The sequence below is a fragment of the Phycomyces blakesleeanus genome, assembly GCF_001638985.1.
Source record: "Phycomyces blakesleeanus NRRL 1555(-) unplaced genomic scaffold PHYBLscaffold_15, whole genome shotgun sequence".
Classification (NCBI taxonomy): Eukaryota; Fungi; Mucoromycota; class Mucoromycetes; order Mucorales; family Phycomycetaceae; genus Phycomyces; species Phycomyces blakesleeanus.
In genome coordinates, this window is record NW_017265148.1 from 706,104 (window position 1) to 723,912 (window position 17,809).

Here is a 17,809-nt window from a genome sequence, read left to right on the forward strand (position 1 = left end):
GAGTCTTGAGTTCTTGTTCAAGCTTTTGAATAGGGGATTGTGGGATCTCCTGCAGAATGATATAAAGGAAATAAAAATAAAAGTTAATCGTTATATCTGTATGTATAGATGTATATATATTCTTTTAATATAATAAATAAATAGATAGACAGCTTACGTCGTTTCTTGCATTTTTGATTGTTAGTTTTGCAGAGTTTTCTTGTTGCTGACGTAAAGAGCGAAGTGCAATTTGTAGGTCATAAATACGCTGTTCACTCTCTTCAAGTTTGGCATGACATTGTTCGATTTCTTCTGCTTGCTGACGCTGGATTTCTTGTGAATTGACAAGAGAGTTTTTGTAGCCAAGTAGTTTTTTGTCCATTTGCTTCATTTGCTCGTCGTGCATATCGATCTGGATTGAAAGACCTTCTTCTAAACGTGCGACCACATCTTGCATCGTGCTACGTTCAAGTAGGTAATTTATCGTCAGTTCTTTGGCGTCCATCGGAATTTCTGCCGCTACAGTAGTGGCAGTGGCAGAAGAAGGACACGGAAGTTGTTTCTGGGGCTACGATCAAATTAATAATATGTACAGGTTTGTATTTGTATTTAATATAGGCTCCAAATTGAAGGGTGAATATATTAAAGAAAAAAAGGTGTATATAAACACAATTGTTCTAGTATGATAGAATAATAATGATAATATTCATTTTAAATCTTAATCTTAATCTTAATTACCACTTTAGAGGATCGAGAGGTCGTAGGCCCAGTGAGGATTAGGCCCAGCAGGTGTTTCAATCTAAAGGATACTTTTTAGTTAATAATACTAATACTAATAGGTATGTAATTTTATACTATGAATTACCTTCCGCGTGTTTCTGCCTCTTGCTGTATTTACCAGCACATGTTAATAACTTGATTAGTATTTGGTGTAATAATGTAACTTGCCTCTGTCTTTTCCTGCATCTTTGTCTGTAATTCTTCAATCTTTTTCAAGCAGTTTTGGAGTTCAGAGTGTTCTGTAATCTAATATGGTACGAAGGATTAGTTCCGTTTAAAGTCTTTCCTTCTTTTGTTGTTGTTGTATTATTACACAGAAAAAGAATACAAACCTTTGTCATTTTTGCTGCCGTCTTTACGAGCTTTGCTCGTTCAGCAAATCTCAAGGTGCTAAGAGATTCCTCTTTAGAAGAACGAGTAGGGTTTACGGTACAGATTATTGAGATTCGAGCATTTCCAGATAATGCTGTCTGAAGGATACGGGTCAACTTGGAATCACGGAAGGGGATGTGTGTAGTACTGGAAGGAGAGCATATATTTAAGCACCCATAGATAGACGCACATAATAAAATAAGGGAGAAAATAAGGTACAATTAGTTAATCATCATCATCATCATTATATACATATGTATGCATTCTGAATTTCGTTTCATTTAAATCTTACGTCTGCCCACTCGTCAGTTTGGAAATGACAGTTCCAAGCGTCAATAAGCTTGAAAATAAAAATAGATTGGTTAAAGTAGTTCTTTTTCGATAAGCTTTTGTACATACCTCTTGTTAATGTAGCCTCCTTCCTTTTGTCGTTCAAAGTCCTTTGTGACTTTCTCAGAACCTGCTAAATCAATCAAATTCTAATGGAGGGGGTACATGAGATCCATATCATAAAAAAGAAGAAAAGGGAAATGTGCGCTAATGGCGTGAGTTTTTGTTTTTTTTGTTGCTGTTGTGGTTGGCAAAGTATATTTGTATTATATACGTTTGATGATCCATGCAGCTTTTTATTTATTTATTTATTTTTGCCTATAAAGCTTGTTTAATAAGATATTAGTTACCAATTGTGACACCTGGACGGCTGCACGGTCCACCGGATATGCATCTTTTGATTTACTTTCGATCACCAGCTGGAACATGGTATGGGAGCGACTACTGCGCTTGTTGTACTCGGTCGCACTCACCTTGCGACTTCCTTTAAGGAAATATTATTAATTAGTATATATACCTATATGTATGTATGTATGTATGTATGTATGTATGTACGGGTCTCTCTCTTTTTTTTTTAAAAAAAAAAAAAAAACTCACGTAACCCTAAATATCCACAATAATTATGAGGTCCTTTTCCTTTGTATTACCTTCGCCCTTTTTGATAATTTGCATAACTTGCTCGGGAGTTGTAACGATTGTTTCGTTTAAGCCTTTGACATAAACACCCCGCTACCAATTGATATATATATATAAAGGGTAATTAGATTTGATTGATATGCATAAATAAAATAGCAATTACCTTGGAGTCCTCGTGGATTTCTGGCTGATTGGCATTAGGGTCTTCTCCAAGGAGATCACGAATGCGTTCGTTGTATATTTCAAGGTAAGAGACACGTAAAAGATATTCTCGACCATGATGATCCTAAAGATATAATTTATCAGATATATGTATGTATTCTAATGATTAATGATGTACTTACTTCTCTGATGTAATTGAATACATCACTAACAGCTCTCGGGATAACTCCGGGCTGCGCCTTGTTACCTGCCAGAATGTATATGTATATATGTGTATATATATAATAAAATAAGTGAGACGAGTGAGGATATATTTGATAACTGGTTTTGGCAAGTTTTCTATTGGAGGGCCGACAAACTTACCCATCTAGAAACATCCAAGGCGCGTTTCAAACAAAGCGTCGTACAAATAAGAGGTTGGATACAATATACCCGCTCATGAATGGTATGCAATCAAAACAAAGAGATCTTACCATTGTCTAAACAAACAAACACAATAAGTCCACATACATACACAGTGCGAACCCCAATAATTCCTGCTTACATATGTCTTTCCACTTGCAGTCTGGCCATAAGCAAATACAGTTCCTAAGACAATGAAATATTAATTAATTAATTAATTAAAATATATAAAAAGGATCGGCTCCATACCACTATAACCAGCCATAGTTGATCTTGAAAATCAAACAAGAGAAGAAGAAAAGGACAGCCAAAAAAGGATATCAGTTAGTATTCAACTACAAGTTTGATCATCGTAATCTTCTTTACCTAACCAGATTGTGAACACCTTCCGAATACACTTCTTCATTATTTATTCCACTAAGTACACTGTCTACATTTCAATAGAGGATTGGGTTTTTGTTGAAATTTTTATTTTTAGTTTTTAGTTATAGTTTTTGGCTTTGAATCTTGTAGATATCCGATTCCCGTTATATAACTTGTTTCTGTTTTGTTTTGTTTTTTTTTGTTTTTGCTTTGTTGTTGTTTTATTTACCAAACTGGAACATCTTTCGATTGGGGCCTATAAGGTCAATGGCACCTTCTTCTGGACGAAGCACCCAGCATGCTTCTTCATTTTGGGCTGCTTCTTCTGCAGAGCGTGGTCTACAGCGGACCATAACATGAACGTTTTCTCGGATAGACATTGACTTTGAGGAAGTTGGGCGCAGTAGAGAGGAAGAAAGAGAGTAATTGAGAAGGGGATCTTGGAGAGGAGTCATAGTCGACCCTATTTTTGTCGACACAGAGGGGGAAATAGGCATATTGAACGGCGTGGTTTTGGACATGATATCAAATTAAAGCAGGATTATTAAATCCACCTCCAAGTGGAAGCAAACAGGAGAACCAGGATCAGAATGCCGCTACTTTATACGTCCAAAGTACAACAGTCACTCCGTCCCAGTCCATTACCACGTATGCACCCTATGCCAAGCCAAGAATAATTATATAATTATATAAATTATACAATTGCAATATGTATATATGTATATACAGACACGATAATGTATGTACACAACCACCACACTCACATTCATATTGAAAATCTACGCCTTTGGATGTAGTGCACCAAAAATTAATCCTCCTTCCTTCCTTCCTTTTCTTTCTTTCTTCTTTTCTCCTATTTTGTTCTATCTTATGTCTCTCACGTATTTGGTATTTATACATAAAAACTCTCTCTTTTTTTATACACTACTATCAAAAACATAATGTGGAATAAAAAGGATCAAAGGAATAAAGAAGTTTTTTTTAACAAAAAATTGTATATATCAAACTGGCCCATAATACAACACTTCTTTATGATATTTAATAGAAAGTGGAAGGACGCTTGGCCAAGTAAAGAGAACGGTTGCCCTTCTCGGCACGCTGAACGCGATGAGGAAGGGGGAAAGCAAGCTTGGGGGTCAAAAGCTGCTTGATGTACTGGCGACGGACATCGGCGTTCTTGACCTCAGCAACACGAATAATCTGGACTGATCTAAAGCGAGCACGGTGGCGAGCAGCCATATCCTGGTAGCAGGTGGCAACGGCCTCGCAACGAGACATCTCACGGTACTCCTTGTACATGTTGTGAGTTCCAGAGCGGGAATCGTAGCGGAGCCAGATACCAAAGTTCTTGATCTGCTCAGGGCGCTTCTCGGAGATCTGTCATTGCATGTTAATAATTAAAAAAAAAAAACAAAACAAAAAAAAATTAATGATCGTATTCCTTTTATTTGGATTTCCATTCAAGCTTACCTGGTTAATGGAAACAATTTCACCAGCAGCCTTCTTGACCTTACGGAGCTTCTTGAGGAAGTACCAGAAACGGGACTTGGCAACAACAGTGTTGGGAGCAAAGATGCGCATGCGGTAAAGCTTAGGAGAAACCTCCTTATCCGAGGGAAGCTTACGGCCAATCACCTGTCATGCAGCATAAGTATACATTCCTTTCCTCTTTGCGATAAGATAAAACCCCTTTAGATCGTTCCCCCCTTTAATGTGCGTGTGTTTTTGTATATTTACCTGGTATTCGTTCAACTAAATAGTGAAAGCGCAGTGAATATAGAAAAAAGAAAGAAAGAAGAAAATAGAAAAGAAAGATTCAATAATGTCAGCCTTTGGTTACGAATTTATGCATGTAATAATGTGTGTAAAAGGTGTAATTAAATGATGGGGTTCAACTAGTCCAATGGCTGGAACCTGGTTAAGCTTTTTTTTCTTCCTTCTATTTTTTTTTTCTTTTTCTTTTTAACTCAAGACTTTGTATTTAACAATACTACTCCATTAACAGCTAACTTTTTCATTTCTTCTTTTCTTTTAGAAATAAATAAATTGAGTTTAAGGGAGTGATAAAAGATGTAGTGTATGTATGTGTGCGTGTGTGGCCACTTTAGTTAACTACCAAGTCAAGTGAAAAATAGTTGACCAAAGTCATCCAAGCCAGCCAAAGAATATGTTCTTCCATCCATCCTAGATCTTCTGCTGTTCTATAATGTTATATTGAATACTGACTCTGCACACCATGATGTATAATTCCTTTCGTCTGATTGATCGATGAAAAGGGGAGTGTTCGTTTAGCCTTGTCCGCTCTCTTCCACCACTTGCTCCTCCCCGCACAATCTCCCACTTCCCCTTCCTTTCCGGCCTCATCATGTGACTGCTTCGCTATCAGAAGACTTTTTGGTTTATCATGTATTTGCCTTTTAAGCTTTGTGCACTTTTTCTTTGGTTGCATTTAATTCATCTCATGTCTACATCAGCAATTATTGCTGCAAAAAAACGGACAGAAAATTCTCTTCGTAATTTTCAACTTCCAACTTCAACGCAACCAGAAAGTAGCGATGAGCCAAAAAAGTATAAATAATTTACATGTTATAATCATTACCAGCAGTATATGTGTAAAAAAAAACACGTATATTTGAGTAGAGTAATGTCGCTAATGGACAAATAAGCGGTGTGTTGCTTCTATCGCTACTTCAGTCCAGGTTGAATTGGTCATCGTCTGTATTTGTCAAATACAGACCAGATCCCATAAGACAACCCAAACGTACCAATAATACGCGGAAAAAGTGGCCAAATATGCGCTATCTCGGCACTTGTACTCTTGAACTCGGTCCACACCTTTTCCAAGATACAGTCTTCTATGAGGCTAGCCGTGGGCAAGCGTGGTCTGATATAGCAAGAGAAGCTGGTTATGTAAGCGAGACAGATATAGTATCTGTACCTGCGGATACCCACGGTCCGGATGTAACAAATACAGATAATGGGACTCACGCAGGGGCATCAGAATCGGAGCAACCAGTGGAAGTAAGGCAAAATAATGCAACAGCCGTAAATCACTTGTCATCTGGTGTAAAAGAATCAACACAACCTATTTCTGGATCTATACCAGACGAATGTACAATGGCTAAAATTAACACTGAAAGCCGAAATGCAGTTTTGTCCACTTGCCCACTTCCTACAGCTGCTACAGACACGAATGCGGGTAAAAATACTAATATGAGCACAAATACAAATACAAACGCAAGTACGAATACGAATACGAATACGAATAAGAATACGAGTGTGGATACGAATACGAATACGAGTGTGGATACAAACACAAACACAAATGCAAATGCAAATGGCGGAATTACTTCTACAACTACTCCTACAGCACCTGGTGGTTTAACCATAACCACGATTAGTAGACAATTCGTTGTCCCACCAGATGAACTTGTTTTCAGTGATGTAGTCATGGAATTTAAAGAGACGCCCAACGAACGGTTCATATTTCCCAAAGATGTTATATTAGAGCTTGTATCTATGCAAGCTCCGTTTGAGGTAAGCTATAATACCGTCATTTTTTATTATTACTACTTTAAAAGAGAAACAGTATATACACTTCTTAACTAAGCTTACTTTTTATAATAGTTGGTTGCTTCATTCTTACTACCATTAAACCAATTAGTAGCCGATGAATACTTTCTGGATCCCAAGTTGAAATTGGCACGATTTGGTGAACAGTCAAAACTTCCTAAAGAAATAATCGAGAAAGCCAAAGAAGAAGCAGTCGAACCACCAACCAAACCAGGCATCGATTCTTACACACCTGCTAACATTAAAATGCTTCAGGTGGATGGCGATATCCTAAAAGCCTTAGTGGCCCACATCACAAAGCCTGATTATGTGCGCCAACGCATGATGGAAAAGGTTATATATATATATATATAATTTCCGAATTAATGATAATAACAACATGAAATCTGTATTGACAATATGCTTTTTTTTGTTTATTGGCGTAACTTAGATGAAAGTCTTACCAGTTCGATCTTATTTACGACTTACTAAATCTACAGACGCACTTGACCGATCTGTGGAGGTTGGCTTAATAAGAATACTGGAAAAAATATCGTACTTTTATCTGATATATATGATAGGAAATGGTACACAAGGCATATACAGTGCCAGATATTATAGCAGGTCCTATTTTAGCTGAAAAAAAACGAAATGAGCAACTCAATGCAATAAAAGTTGGAAAACGACTTCGAAGCGAGAATACTGAAGAATGTAAGAATAAAAGTGACTGTAAAAAATACTCTTATTGACTGTATGTTAGCGGTTTTGCCCAAGAGCAAGCATGCGAATATAAAAGATGACGGTATACGGAAATGCCATTATTGCAGCACCAAGTGTACATCAATGTGGAGACCAGGACCTGAAGGATCAGGAACACTTTGTAACGGCTGTGGTATATTGTGGAAACAGGGAAAAATTCTTAAAGGTGCACCTGTTATAACTAGAGAGGAAGAGAAGCTGATGGAGAGAGAGGCTCGTAAGAAAGAACGATTACTTCAAGAACAACGAGAACGAGAACGATTAGAACAAGAAAAAATACTTCTTGCCAAGAAAGCTGAATTGGCTCGCCATCGTATGTCGTCTGATATCTCTGTGATAGCTACAGACGTAGCAAAGATAACCAAGGAGAATGGCCCAAAAATAGCTGCATCGCGATCCAATATCGGTTTCTTTGCTGCTCAACTATTACAACAACAGCACCAACAAACAGTCCTACCATCATCATCATCATCATCATCAACAACAACTACTACTACTACTACTACTACTATCACATCTACACCCTTAACTCAGTATCCACCGATAAATCAGTCACAGCAATACCAGCAACAATTAACATTAAAACCACATCCACATCCACAACAGCAACAACAGCAACAACAGCAACAACAGCAACAACAGCAACAACAGCAACAACAGCAACAACAGCAACAACAGCAACAACAGCAACAACAGCAACAACAGCAACAGCAGCAGCAACAGCAGCAACAACAGCAACAGCAACAGCAGCAGCAACAGCAGCAACAGCAACAACAGCAACAAATACAAAGGCAACAACAGATCCAGCAGAAGCAACAACCTTCTGCTACACAATCAAAGAAATCAATAGAGGTTCGACCTCAGCCAGCACCACCAGAGACGACCAGTCGTACCACCACAGTAATAGCACCTCAACAGACACCTCTTTCTCTTTACAGCAATGCAGGTATTCCCCTCCCTACATTATCAATTGATTTTGGGCAAATGTTCTTTGCACATCCCAACTGTGGTGTGACTCTCGTGGATGGACATTTCTCGATCCGTCTTTGCAAGGAAGGCTTTCCTCCTACTACACTTGATATTGATAAACGTGATCTTCAACAAGCCTCATTTGATGTTATTACTGAGGGTCAACTGGGTCGCGAAGTACTTATAATGACATGCTCGCCAGGTGGAGAGATTATTGAACGCTTCAATACATTGCTGATTAAACCTCGTGAGAGTAATGTGCGTATCCAGTTCTTGGAAAAATTGGACCCTACCGGGGGAGCAGTCGTTAAGCGTATCCTTGAGCGATGGCTAAGTGCACTACCAACAATGTAATATATATATAAAGGCTGGAATTTAATAAGTAATAAATAATAAAACCTCAAACGTGGGACTATTATTAAAAGTTAAATCAATTTCATAACTATTGAGGTTGTCATATGTTATATTTCCCCTTAATTCTTGACAAAGTACAATATGTAATTCTTTCAGAAATTCTCCTAACTCACTGCCATTTTACGTACCACTTTGGATGAAAAAAAATAATGCGTAAAACGTATCATAGTCTAGGGAAAAAAAAGGAAATACAGTAAAATAAAATGATTCTTATCAGCAGTGTTGATAGTAGAGAGGGTGTCGAGTTGTGATAATCTCAAGACGGCTAAAAAATAACTATTTTTAAAACCCAATCAAAAAAGGAATAAGACTCAGACACAGTTGTGAAGATTTATAAGTTGAGAATATTGATACTAAGAGATTTAGAGCAAATAGACCTTAATAAACTTGGTTTTTCAAGGCCTATTCTATTAAGTAGGTGTAGAGAAGAGACTACTTGCTATCACATATTTTGTTCTGAGGGGAAAAAATAAGCCCAATTTTTACTAGAAATTTACTAAGCAAATATTGGAATTTAATTCGCCGAATTAAATACAAATTTGCAAATGTTTGCAATCCAGGCTCGAAGACACCCTTTCTAATTATTGAAGCGAAGAGGTGTATTGATACGAAAATTAAGATGATCCATCGTGGTTTGTTTAAATCTGAAGTCGTATATTTTTATTGCTCAAATGTTTTAGTAAAGTGCTGGATTTAGATATCCGTTAAAAGTCGCATTCTGTGAATACCTTTTAATCCTTTCGCAATATTTTGCCAACATTTACTTTACAATACATATATATATATTAAAATAAAATAAAATAAAATAAAATAAAAAGCTGGTGCTTAATAACATGAAATCTACGGCCAATGAAATAAAGTAAAATAAAGTAAAAATTAAAGGCTGTAAATAGACTGCAATAAGTCCATTGTTTGTTTTTCTCTATTATTGAAGGTAGAGCAATTTTCCTTTTAGTAAAACGTATTCCTCCCCGAAGCTGTTGTGAGTTTTGAAAGATGGATAAATCTCCAGTTGAATTGTGTTTGGGCCAGGTTCTGATCCAGCAGGTATTCCTGCATAATCTTCGCTTTTATAGACATCTTCTGTAGCCTTAACCGATTTCACTGGCATTGGTTGGCTCCACATATCTAGACTGACCTCTACAGCTTGATCGACAATTTCCCACAGCTGATCCCTTACTTCATCTGCATCATCATCTCCGTGGATTTTGGTGTATACGGTATATAACCGGTCAACAATTATCAATTTCACTTTCTCTGTTTTGCGCTCCCGTTCGAGTTCTCTGACAACTTGACATATCTTTTGTCGCTCTTCAAAAGGCAGCTCTTGATTCTTTTGCTGAAATCTCCATCGGGGAAGAATAGTACCGTCATGTTTGACTATTTCACTGATGTAGGCACCGGTATTATAGATTGAGTAGCTTATGTAATACGTCAGCAGTTTTTCCAAGAGAGCTTGAGCAATTACAGGACTAAATCCCATACTTCCACGCTTAATCTTGAGGGAAAGATGGCGAAGGGTGTCGCGCTGCTCTGGCCAGATATCTATAAGAAACAAAGTTCCTTTGATGAACTTTGTAGTATCACTACACCCAGTAAAACTTGATATATCGGCTATCCTCTGGCGAACCTCATTGAGTTCTGATTTTATAGACACCAGTTTTTTGTCGTTGATGGTAACTAGTTTAGCTTCCATGTTGTCAAAAGTATTGGATGTCTCTGAATTATAATGATTGCTTTCTTCTGGTTGTTTAAAGCTGGAGTTTTTCTCCTCCAAAATCTCTGTTTCAATGTTTGTTTCATCTTCTTTTCTATTTTGGATAGTCAATTCTTCAACTTGTGATTCGAGGAAAGTATCACTTAATGGAATGTTATTAAGCTTTTCCATATCGTCCGTTCGCTTCATTTTGTTTTCTGAACTCCATTCAGATATTTTCTGCCCGTCGCTTTCGAATTGTATTAAGCTGTGTGTCTCGTTGTTCGATTGACTGACTGATTCTAGCTAAGTTTCATCAGTACATAAATTATACATAGCTTCTGTTAGTGGGACAAATTGACACAGGGTAGTACATGGTTGAGCATGTGAGTAGCATTTATTTCATTCTGTGATCAGTGTATGTTATATTTCAGCATTACTCACTATACGGGTCGACGAGTAATGAGGCTTTGGTATATTCTCTAGTCCGTTATTAATGGTATGTGCTATAGGCTGGGTGGAAGAATATGATGGTTCCTGTTTTATTCGAGCTTCACTAATTTGGCACTTATATCCTTTACTTGTGGTAAGTCTTTTATATATTCTTTTATTTTTATTTTATTCACACTGAATTATTCGTATTATCCTACCCAGATATTTTTCGGGTTTAAGTTCGGTCAAGGTAGACTTGGTATTTCTAGTATAGTAACTGCTTGAACTAGACGCGCTTCTGGTGGAGAAAGAAGTAGGCTTACTCATGATCCTATAATTAAACCCGTATTGAACAAAGAAAGAGAACAAGGCTTAACGAAATAATCCCAGACTTGTAAACTTCATGTGCATTTAAAAAATAATCTCGCAGTTTTAAAAATGATGTCGTTCAAAAATCACTCCATCCAAAAACTGTGGTCACTTGATCCAGATCTGAAGTTGTGGCTCACTTCATAAGCTTTTGTTTTTTTTTTAAGAAAAAAAAAAGGTACGGGTAGTCCTAAATTAATACGATTAGCTAAGCTAATTTTGAACTTTTTTTTTTTAAAAAAAAAAAAAGTGTGGACAGTCATAAGTTAGTCTGATTGACCAAGTTCTGGATGAGGTTGTTTTACCATTATTTTGCCCTTTTTTGAACTTTTAGTCTGTCCACACCAAGTGTTTAAAGGGTATTTTCCTGAGGGATGTTTTAGGCAAATGCTGGTTTTTTGCCCTCATTTTTACGTTTTAGTATCAATTTCCCGCCCTTAATTTGCTACTATACACATTTTTTAAAAGTTATTCGGATGAGAAGCTTGTCAGATTGGGATCCGCACAATTTTGGTTTATTTAACAAATGGGTTGCTAATCTTTCAAAGGGAAACACTAAAAATAATGGAAGGTATAGGACTTTTACTCTATTGGCTTCTTTATTTTGGATCAATTGAATCTATGATATTGCTGTTGTAAATCAAGTTTAAGGAAATGGCTGTAAATTACATGTTAATGCAACAAAGGTCTAATCGAGCGTAGAATATATTCTATTAAATAATGTTGGGTCACATCCTTTTTCCTGGTGAATACAATATTCATCTATAGGTCCACAATTTAGGACAAAATATCCTCGACAAAGATCTTCTTTCCAGTTGTTCCAAACCAATTCTCCGGTCCACGAGCGCTCGACTTCTAATGAGTTCTTTATATTTTTGTTACGCTCAAAATCTTGATAATATTTGCGTGCGAATTTAACTTCTTTCTTCATCAGCGCTCTAGTGGCAGGCACCCATCTACGGTTCTTCAATCTCTCATAATATGTGTGGGTCCACATTTGTACGGTAGGTGTATCTGATTGTGTGCCTTGAGATAAAAAAGGACCCCGTCTGTTGGTGTGTCCATCTGTGGATACTCGAGGTTTCGAAAGGACCATGATGTTCATCCCAATGGCGTCAAACATGGTGGCATAGGATGTAAAACACTGAACGTAGAATATGTGCAATACTTTAAATTGAGTATAATGCATGTCAACCAAACAATTTCCTGTTTCATTTGAAAGTCTACTGATAACCTTCACCGTGTTCAGGCGTGCGTAATTAAGTTTTCGACAATGAAAAGATAGATAATGAAATACACTGGCAATTGCTGTAGTATTTGTGAGCTCTATGATTCTCAGTCCATGCATTATAGGATCTCTGGGCTCGTTTTTGGATAGTTCGAGTGATCCGTTTGATGCTCTAAACCGCTTTAGAGAGACACATAAATCTATGATAGTGTCCAACATAATGGTTGCCAGAAATATGTCGATATTTAGGTCGACCAAGTTAGGACAAAGTTTAAATACGGATGCAATCAACTCTGGTTTGAAAGGATCGTCTCTGCATTCGATTGATAGGGTCTTTATTGTGTTTGAGCACGAAATCATACATTTACGGGTGACTATTGAAGACAACTGTGGTGAGTAGGGAGGCGAATCAAATCTGTACGTTAGATGCTCGACTGGAACAGTATGTAAAGATAGTAAGTTCCACAAGACGGTGTGAGATCGTTCGAAACAGCCTCGTACTCTTATGCTAGCCTTTTTGAGATGTATAAATATGGCTGGGAGATTTGAGAATACACTCAAGTCCTCTTCTTTGTGAAAGTCTGGGATTTTGTCGTTCTCGATGGCTTCCAATCCAAGTGTGTTGAGATCAGGGTATTTTAGAGAAAAATAGCACAGCCATTTGCTATCCATGCTCCGTGCACAAAAATTTATCTTCGTCATATGTTTTGTGGGAGCGACTTGCCAAAGACGTATCTGATCGTTTTCAGTGATGCATTTTAAGTCAATATTAAGAGAAAGCATTTCAAGCCGGGGTAAAGAATCATGAAGGTCTTCAAAATTATCAAGACTAAATGGGAGCGGAGGATCGTTTTTTCTTTGTGTAAAACATAGTCGTTTTAGATACGGTAAACAAGAAAAGAGCTTTTCTCGCTCTTTTTCGCATATCACGCTTGTTTTGTGCATATCAATAGTCAGCTCTGTCAAGGATTTCCACAAAGTCCAGCCCACTTGCATTCCAATGTTTAATCCGTCCAAGCAAAATCTTCCGATGTAAAGGCGTTGTAGGTTTTGAAATGATTTTTGTATTCTTAAAAGCTGTTGATCTGTCGTTCTGCACTCTCCACTCATGTGTAGTTGCTTGACGTATACGCCATGTATCTTATATACCGACCGTTTACGCTTGAGTGTATTACAGATTGAATTAAGTTTTCTTTGACTGGTTATTTCTAGTGAATTCCACAAGGAGTCTTGAAGTGGCTGTCTCCACGCTTTGCATACAAGTATGCAATTCAGTTTGTCTTTTGTCAAGAGATAGCTGGCAATAATGAATACTATTTCGAATGGCAAGTGAGATGCTAGCATAATAATGACAATATTAATGATGATAAGGACGATGAAAGAAAATGATAAATGGAACTTGATGCCTTTTTGAACGAATTTATTGAGCTTTATAAGGGGAACATAAACATGAGTGGCTGTAACACGAGCAAGGGTCATTGTGAATAGAGTATAATCAAATTAGAAAGCATATATGTTTATTTATAGAGATGAGATTATTGTTATTATTGATAGATCTATATGTATTCATTATCTGCTCTTTAGCCTATGATTGTCTCCGAGCAAGATATTGTATGTATTAGTTTGGAGAAAGTTAAGATACGTTTTCCAGTCTTGATCTTGGCCTGCAGCGTATATATTATTGTATAAACTGATATAATTACTCATTTCAGTAGTTATACTGTGTGTGTGTGTGTCTTTGTATGCATAATTTCACAAACGAAATACTTCTTTCTGTTGGGAGTATTAAAGGTACTGCTCTCTATGAGAAAACAAAGCTTAAATTATTCAGTAGAGTCCTTTAGAAGATATAACCTAAAAAGGTTGAGTTATGGTTTATTCAGCACTACTAGAAATCAAAAGAAGAAGAAAATCCTAGACATTATATAACTTTAATTGAGAAGAGCTCTTGTTTTTTTTACTATAGCTTATATTAACCACCAGCATGAGAATAAGTAGCTGTCAAGGGAGTAGATTGAAAAGATGGCTTTTACTGCTTAAACTCATATCAAAAAAAAATTGAAATTGAAATGGAAATTGAAACAATAAAAATGAAGATAACCCTCCCCCCTTTATTTTTACCAAAAAAAAGGAAATTCACCTTAAACGCATCTTCAAAACCCCAAGAAAGCTTATAAAAATATGTTTTGGCCATAAACTTTTTTTCTTTACAAGCGACATTAAAGAACTTCTCTAGAGATAGTATTCATAAAACAATCTTGTAAGATCATCGCAAAAGAAAGAAGGGAAAAAAATCCGTAATCTTTGTTTGTTTTATTTTCATTTCATTTCATTGTTGTCTCTGTCGTTTGGAGAAGCAGAAGTATCCCTAACACCATGTAGTTATTCAACTAAATAAAATGTTCATAATTTAACAACTTGTTGAATTTCCTGTCCAAAAACACCCTCATATCCAAGCTCAATAAAAGCCTTATTATACTGTTACAGAATCACAGTTATTTGTCTTCAATTTTGGTATTCCTGATTCTGTACAAAATATGAATATAAATACGATTGTCTCTTCCGGACCAGAGATATTCCGACAGATCCGGTACATGGGACTTTCGGTTGTTTTGCGTGTTTTATGTGCCGACAGAAAAAAAAAAGGCAATTGAGGTATACGGAATGCTTTGTCATGCTTACATATGGTGCTCTCCAGCATACGGAGCAAATTCGTTCAGGAATGGAAAAATGTCATGAACTACATATATAGATTATCACATACTCTATATAGCAACTTTTTGTCAGTCACTTTCACTTTGTTCCAAAAATGTAATTTGATTCTAAGCTTTCGCAGAGGCCAGAGGGGGGAGGGGGTCAAAAAGAAATAAAATATCCCAAAGAAGATTTAACGTTATTTTAGAGATACTTTTAATACCAGATTTATTTTACTAAAAGCAACTTTTATTTAATTTATCCAATAATATACTCGTATTTAGTCATTATTTTATATACTTTTATTTTATGATAACTTGTAGAGGGCATTTTAGCTGTAGCTTCTGGCTCTTACGTTTTTGGACAACTGACTGCTTTCTGAGTTAATATTTCCATGTCTGAGTTTAGCACCCATTCTGCCTGGGATGAAGTTGCTCCATGCTGGAGAACATCATTATTAATAACTCCAGTCACAAGTTTCTCTTTCTTTTTTTTTTGGGATGCTTAATGGGACTCACCAAGCAAAAAAAGAAAAAAAAAAGAAAATAGTATAAATACCGATCTCTTCCCGCTCTTCCCCCCCTTTTTTTTTAAATATATATATATTCAAACTGGCTCACGCTACCCGTAGAGCTTTTCACGTTTATACAGCCTTACGCTCTTCAATGCCTCCTGTTCCTAAACCCTCTAAACAATTATACGACTACCTTGTCATCGGTGGTGGCTCTGGTGGTCTGGCTTCTGCTAGACGTGCCAGCGGTATCCACGGTGCAAAGGTTGCCCTTATCGAAGCACAGCACCGTCTTGGTGGTACCTGCGTCAACGTTGGATGTGTACCCAAGAAAGTGATGTGGAACGCAGGCAAGTCAAGTCTCGGTTCTATCTTATTTTTCATTTCTATTTTGATAATAATAGTAATAAAGGATATTGTGGTTTATGTCCATGTATTGATTCTTTCTTTCTATAGCCTCTATTGCAGAAGCTCTTCGTGACGCAAAGGGTTACGGTTTCGATGTCCAAGGCAAACCTAGTATTGACTGGAACTATATCAAGACCAAGCGCGATGCTTATGTCAAGCGTCTTAATGGTATCTACGAGAGAAATCTCGAGAAGGATAGTGTCGAGCACTTCCAGGGCTTTGCCAGCTTTGTCAACCCCACTACTGTTCGCGTCCAGCAAACCGAGACCGAGTCTTTTGAGATTTCGGCCAAGCATATCTTGGTAGCCACCGGTAAGCACAAATACACATACAAAAAAAATAAGAGGATTATTGATTAAACCTTATTGCTATATATGTGTTTTTTTTTTAAAAAAAATAAATAAAATAAAATAAAATAAAGGTGGCCATCCTATTATTCCAAACATCCCTGGTGCTGAACTTGGTATCGATTCGGATGGTTTCTTTGATTTGGAGGAGCAGCCCAAACGGGTGGCTGTGGTCGGTACTGGCTACATTGGTGTCGAACTTGCCGGCATTTTCAACGCTCTTGGCTCCCAAACGACCATTTTCTCCCGCACCAAACACATCCTGCGTACCTTTGATGAGATCATCCGTGAGCCTCTTCTGAAGGAGATGGAATCTGTCGGTGTCCAGTTTGCCTTTGATTCAAAGGTCAAATCTCTGTCGCGCGCATCAACATCTGGTCCTATCCGCATTGACTATGAGTCCGATGGCCAGGCTGCCTCCATTGAGGTTGACTGTGTACTCTGGGCTGTAGGTCGTGCACCAAATGTCCAGAAATTGAACCTGGAGGGTGCTGGTGTCAAGACCAACGAAAAGGGTCATATTGTGGTTGATTCTTATCAGGCCACTTCTTCTGAGGGTGTACTTGCTCTTGGCGATGCCTGTGGTTTATTCGAACTCACTCCAGGTAAGAATAATATAAATTAATCGGAAGGATTACTAATATACTTTTGTACTGTATTGCCTTGTGTTAGTGGCCATTGCCGCTGGTCGTCGATTGGCTGATCGTCTTTTTGGTGGTGAGGCATTCCGTAACTCTAAGCTTGATTATGAGAACATTCCTACCGTTGTGTTTTCTCATCCCACTGCTGGTACTTTGGGTCTCACCGAAACCGAGGCTCGCAAGAAGTACGGAGATGATCAAATCAAGATATACCAGTCCAAGTTCACCAACATGTACTTCTCCATGCTCGAGCACAAGGAACCCACTGCTTACAAATTGGTCGTCGCTGGCCCAGAAGAGAAGGTTGTGGGTGTCCATCTGTTGGGTAGAGGCAGCGACGAGATGTTGCAGGGCTTTGGTGTAGCTGTCCGTATGGGAGCTACCAAGGCAGACTTTGACAACTGTGTGGCCATTCACCCCACTGCTTCTGAAGAACTGGTAAGTTTCTATTTTCTTCTCAAAAATAAATCTTTCTTTTGTGGATGTGCGAATGTGTGCGTGGTGTGGGTCTGTTTCTTACTGGTAAATTTGTGTATTAGGTCACGATGCGATAGAATGATGTGGCCGCGGTGATATCTTGTTAAAAGTGTGGGACAGAATAAAATTTATAGAAAGCAGTATTATATTATATTTTATTTCAAAATAAATAAATAAATAAATAAAATATATATTAATAATTATGATGTTAATGAATATAAACCACAATTCAATTTGAGCTTCTTTCTACTTCTTCTTCCTCTATTTATTTATTTATTTATTTATTTA

The 17,809-nt window shown here is 37.3% G+C and overlaps 5 protein-coding genes across 5 annotated transcripts; 1 reads left to right on the forward strand and 4 right to left on the reverse strand.

The window, feature by feature from the left end:
- Positions 1-927: 927 nt before the first annotated feature.
- PHYBLDRAFT_187634 (hypothetical protein) lies at positions 928-3,545 on the reverse strand (the record flags this gene model as incomplete). Its single annotated transcript, XM_018439406.1, has 12 exons — positions 928-1,005; positions 1,092-1,278; positions 1,424-1,471; positions 1,531-1,610; positions 1,812-1,945; positions 2,109-2,190; positions 2,261-2,383; positions 2,442-2,506; positions 2,733-2,738; positions 2,804-2,847; positions 3,028-3,091; positions 3,254-3,545. Coding segments are annotated over 12 exons (1,203 nt in total), but the record flags the coding sequence as incomplete, so codon positions are not given.
- A 435-nt stretch (positions 3,546-3,980) lies between these two features.
- PHYBLDRAFT_134658 (hypothetical protein) lies at positions 3,981-5,299 on the reverse strand. Its single transcript, XM_018429662.1, has 5 exons — positions 5,251-5,299; positions 5,035-5,052; positions 4,762-4,776; positions 4,495-4,659; positions 3,981-4,401 (listed from the first exon to the last, which is right to left on the reverse strand). Exons 1-5 carry the CDS (start codon positions 5,260-5,262, stop codon positions 4,063-4,065), a joined length of 549 nt encoding a protein of 182 aa, XP_018289703.1. The 5' UTR covers positions 5,263-5,299; the 3' UTR covers positions 3,981-4,062.
- Positions 5,300-9,643: 4,344 nt separating this feature from the next.
- Positions 9,644-11,173, reverse strand: PHYBLDRAFT_69996 (hypothetical protein; the record flags this gene model as incomplete). The annotated part of the gene is made up of 3 exons (XM_018442197.1): positions 9,644-10,720; positions 10,859-10,989; positions 11,065-11,173. The coding sequence occupies 3 exons, from the start codon at positions 11,171-11,173 to the stop codon at positions 9,644-9,646; spliced, it is 1,317 nt and encodes a 438-aa protein (XP_018289704.1).
- Positions 11,174-11,903: 730 nt separating this feature from the next.
- On the reverse strand, positions 11,904-13,922 carry PHYBLDRAFT_147418 (hypothetical protein; the record flags this gene model as incomplete). The annotated part of the gene is made up of 1 exon (XM_018431860.1): positions 11,904-13,922. One exon carries the CDS (start codon positions 13,920-13,922, stop codon positions 11,904-11,906), a length of 2,019 nt encoding a protein of 672 aa, XP_018289705.1.
- A 1,777-nt stretch (positions 13,923-15,699) lies between these two features.
- NDE4 (alternative NADP(H) dehydrogenase) lies at positions 15,700-17,723 on the forward strand. Its single transcript, XM_018429066.1, has 5 exons — positions 15,700-15,998; positions 16,105-16,368; positions 16,478-17,008; positions 17,076-17,482; positions 17,584-17,723. The coding sequence occupies exons 1-5, from the start codon at positions 15,803-15,805 to the stop codon at positions 17,596-17,598; spliced, it is 1,413 nt and encodes a 470-aa protein (XP_018289706.1). The 5' UTR covers positions 15,700-15,802; the 3' UTR covers positions 17,599-17,723.
- The last annotated feature ends 86 nt before the right edge of the window (positions 17,724-17,809 follow it).

Coding starts and splice junctions, on each gene's coding strand:
- PHYBLDRAFT_134658 (XM_018429662.1), bottom strand. Junction 4,402..4,494: donor AAATTGTTTCCATTAACCAG/GTAAGCTTGAAT, acceptor ATGCAATGACAG/ATCTCCGAGAAGCGCCCTGA.
- NDE4 (XM_018429066.1), top strand. CDS start 15,803: ATGCCTCCTGTTCCTAAACCCTCTAAACAATTATACGACTACCTTGTC. Junction 15,999..16,104: donor GAAAGTGATGTGGAACGCAG/GCAAGTCAAGTC, acceptor TTCTTTCTATAG/CCTCTATTGCAGAAGCTCTT. Junction 16,369..16,477: donor GCATATCTTGGTAGCCACCG/GTAAGCACAAAT, acceptor AATAAAATAAAG/GTGGCCATCCTATTATTCCA.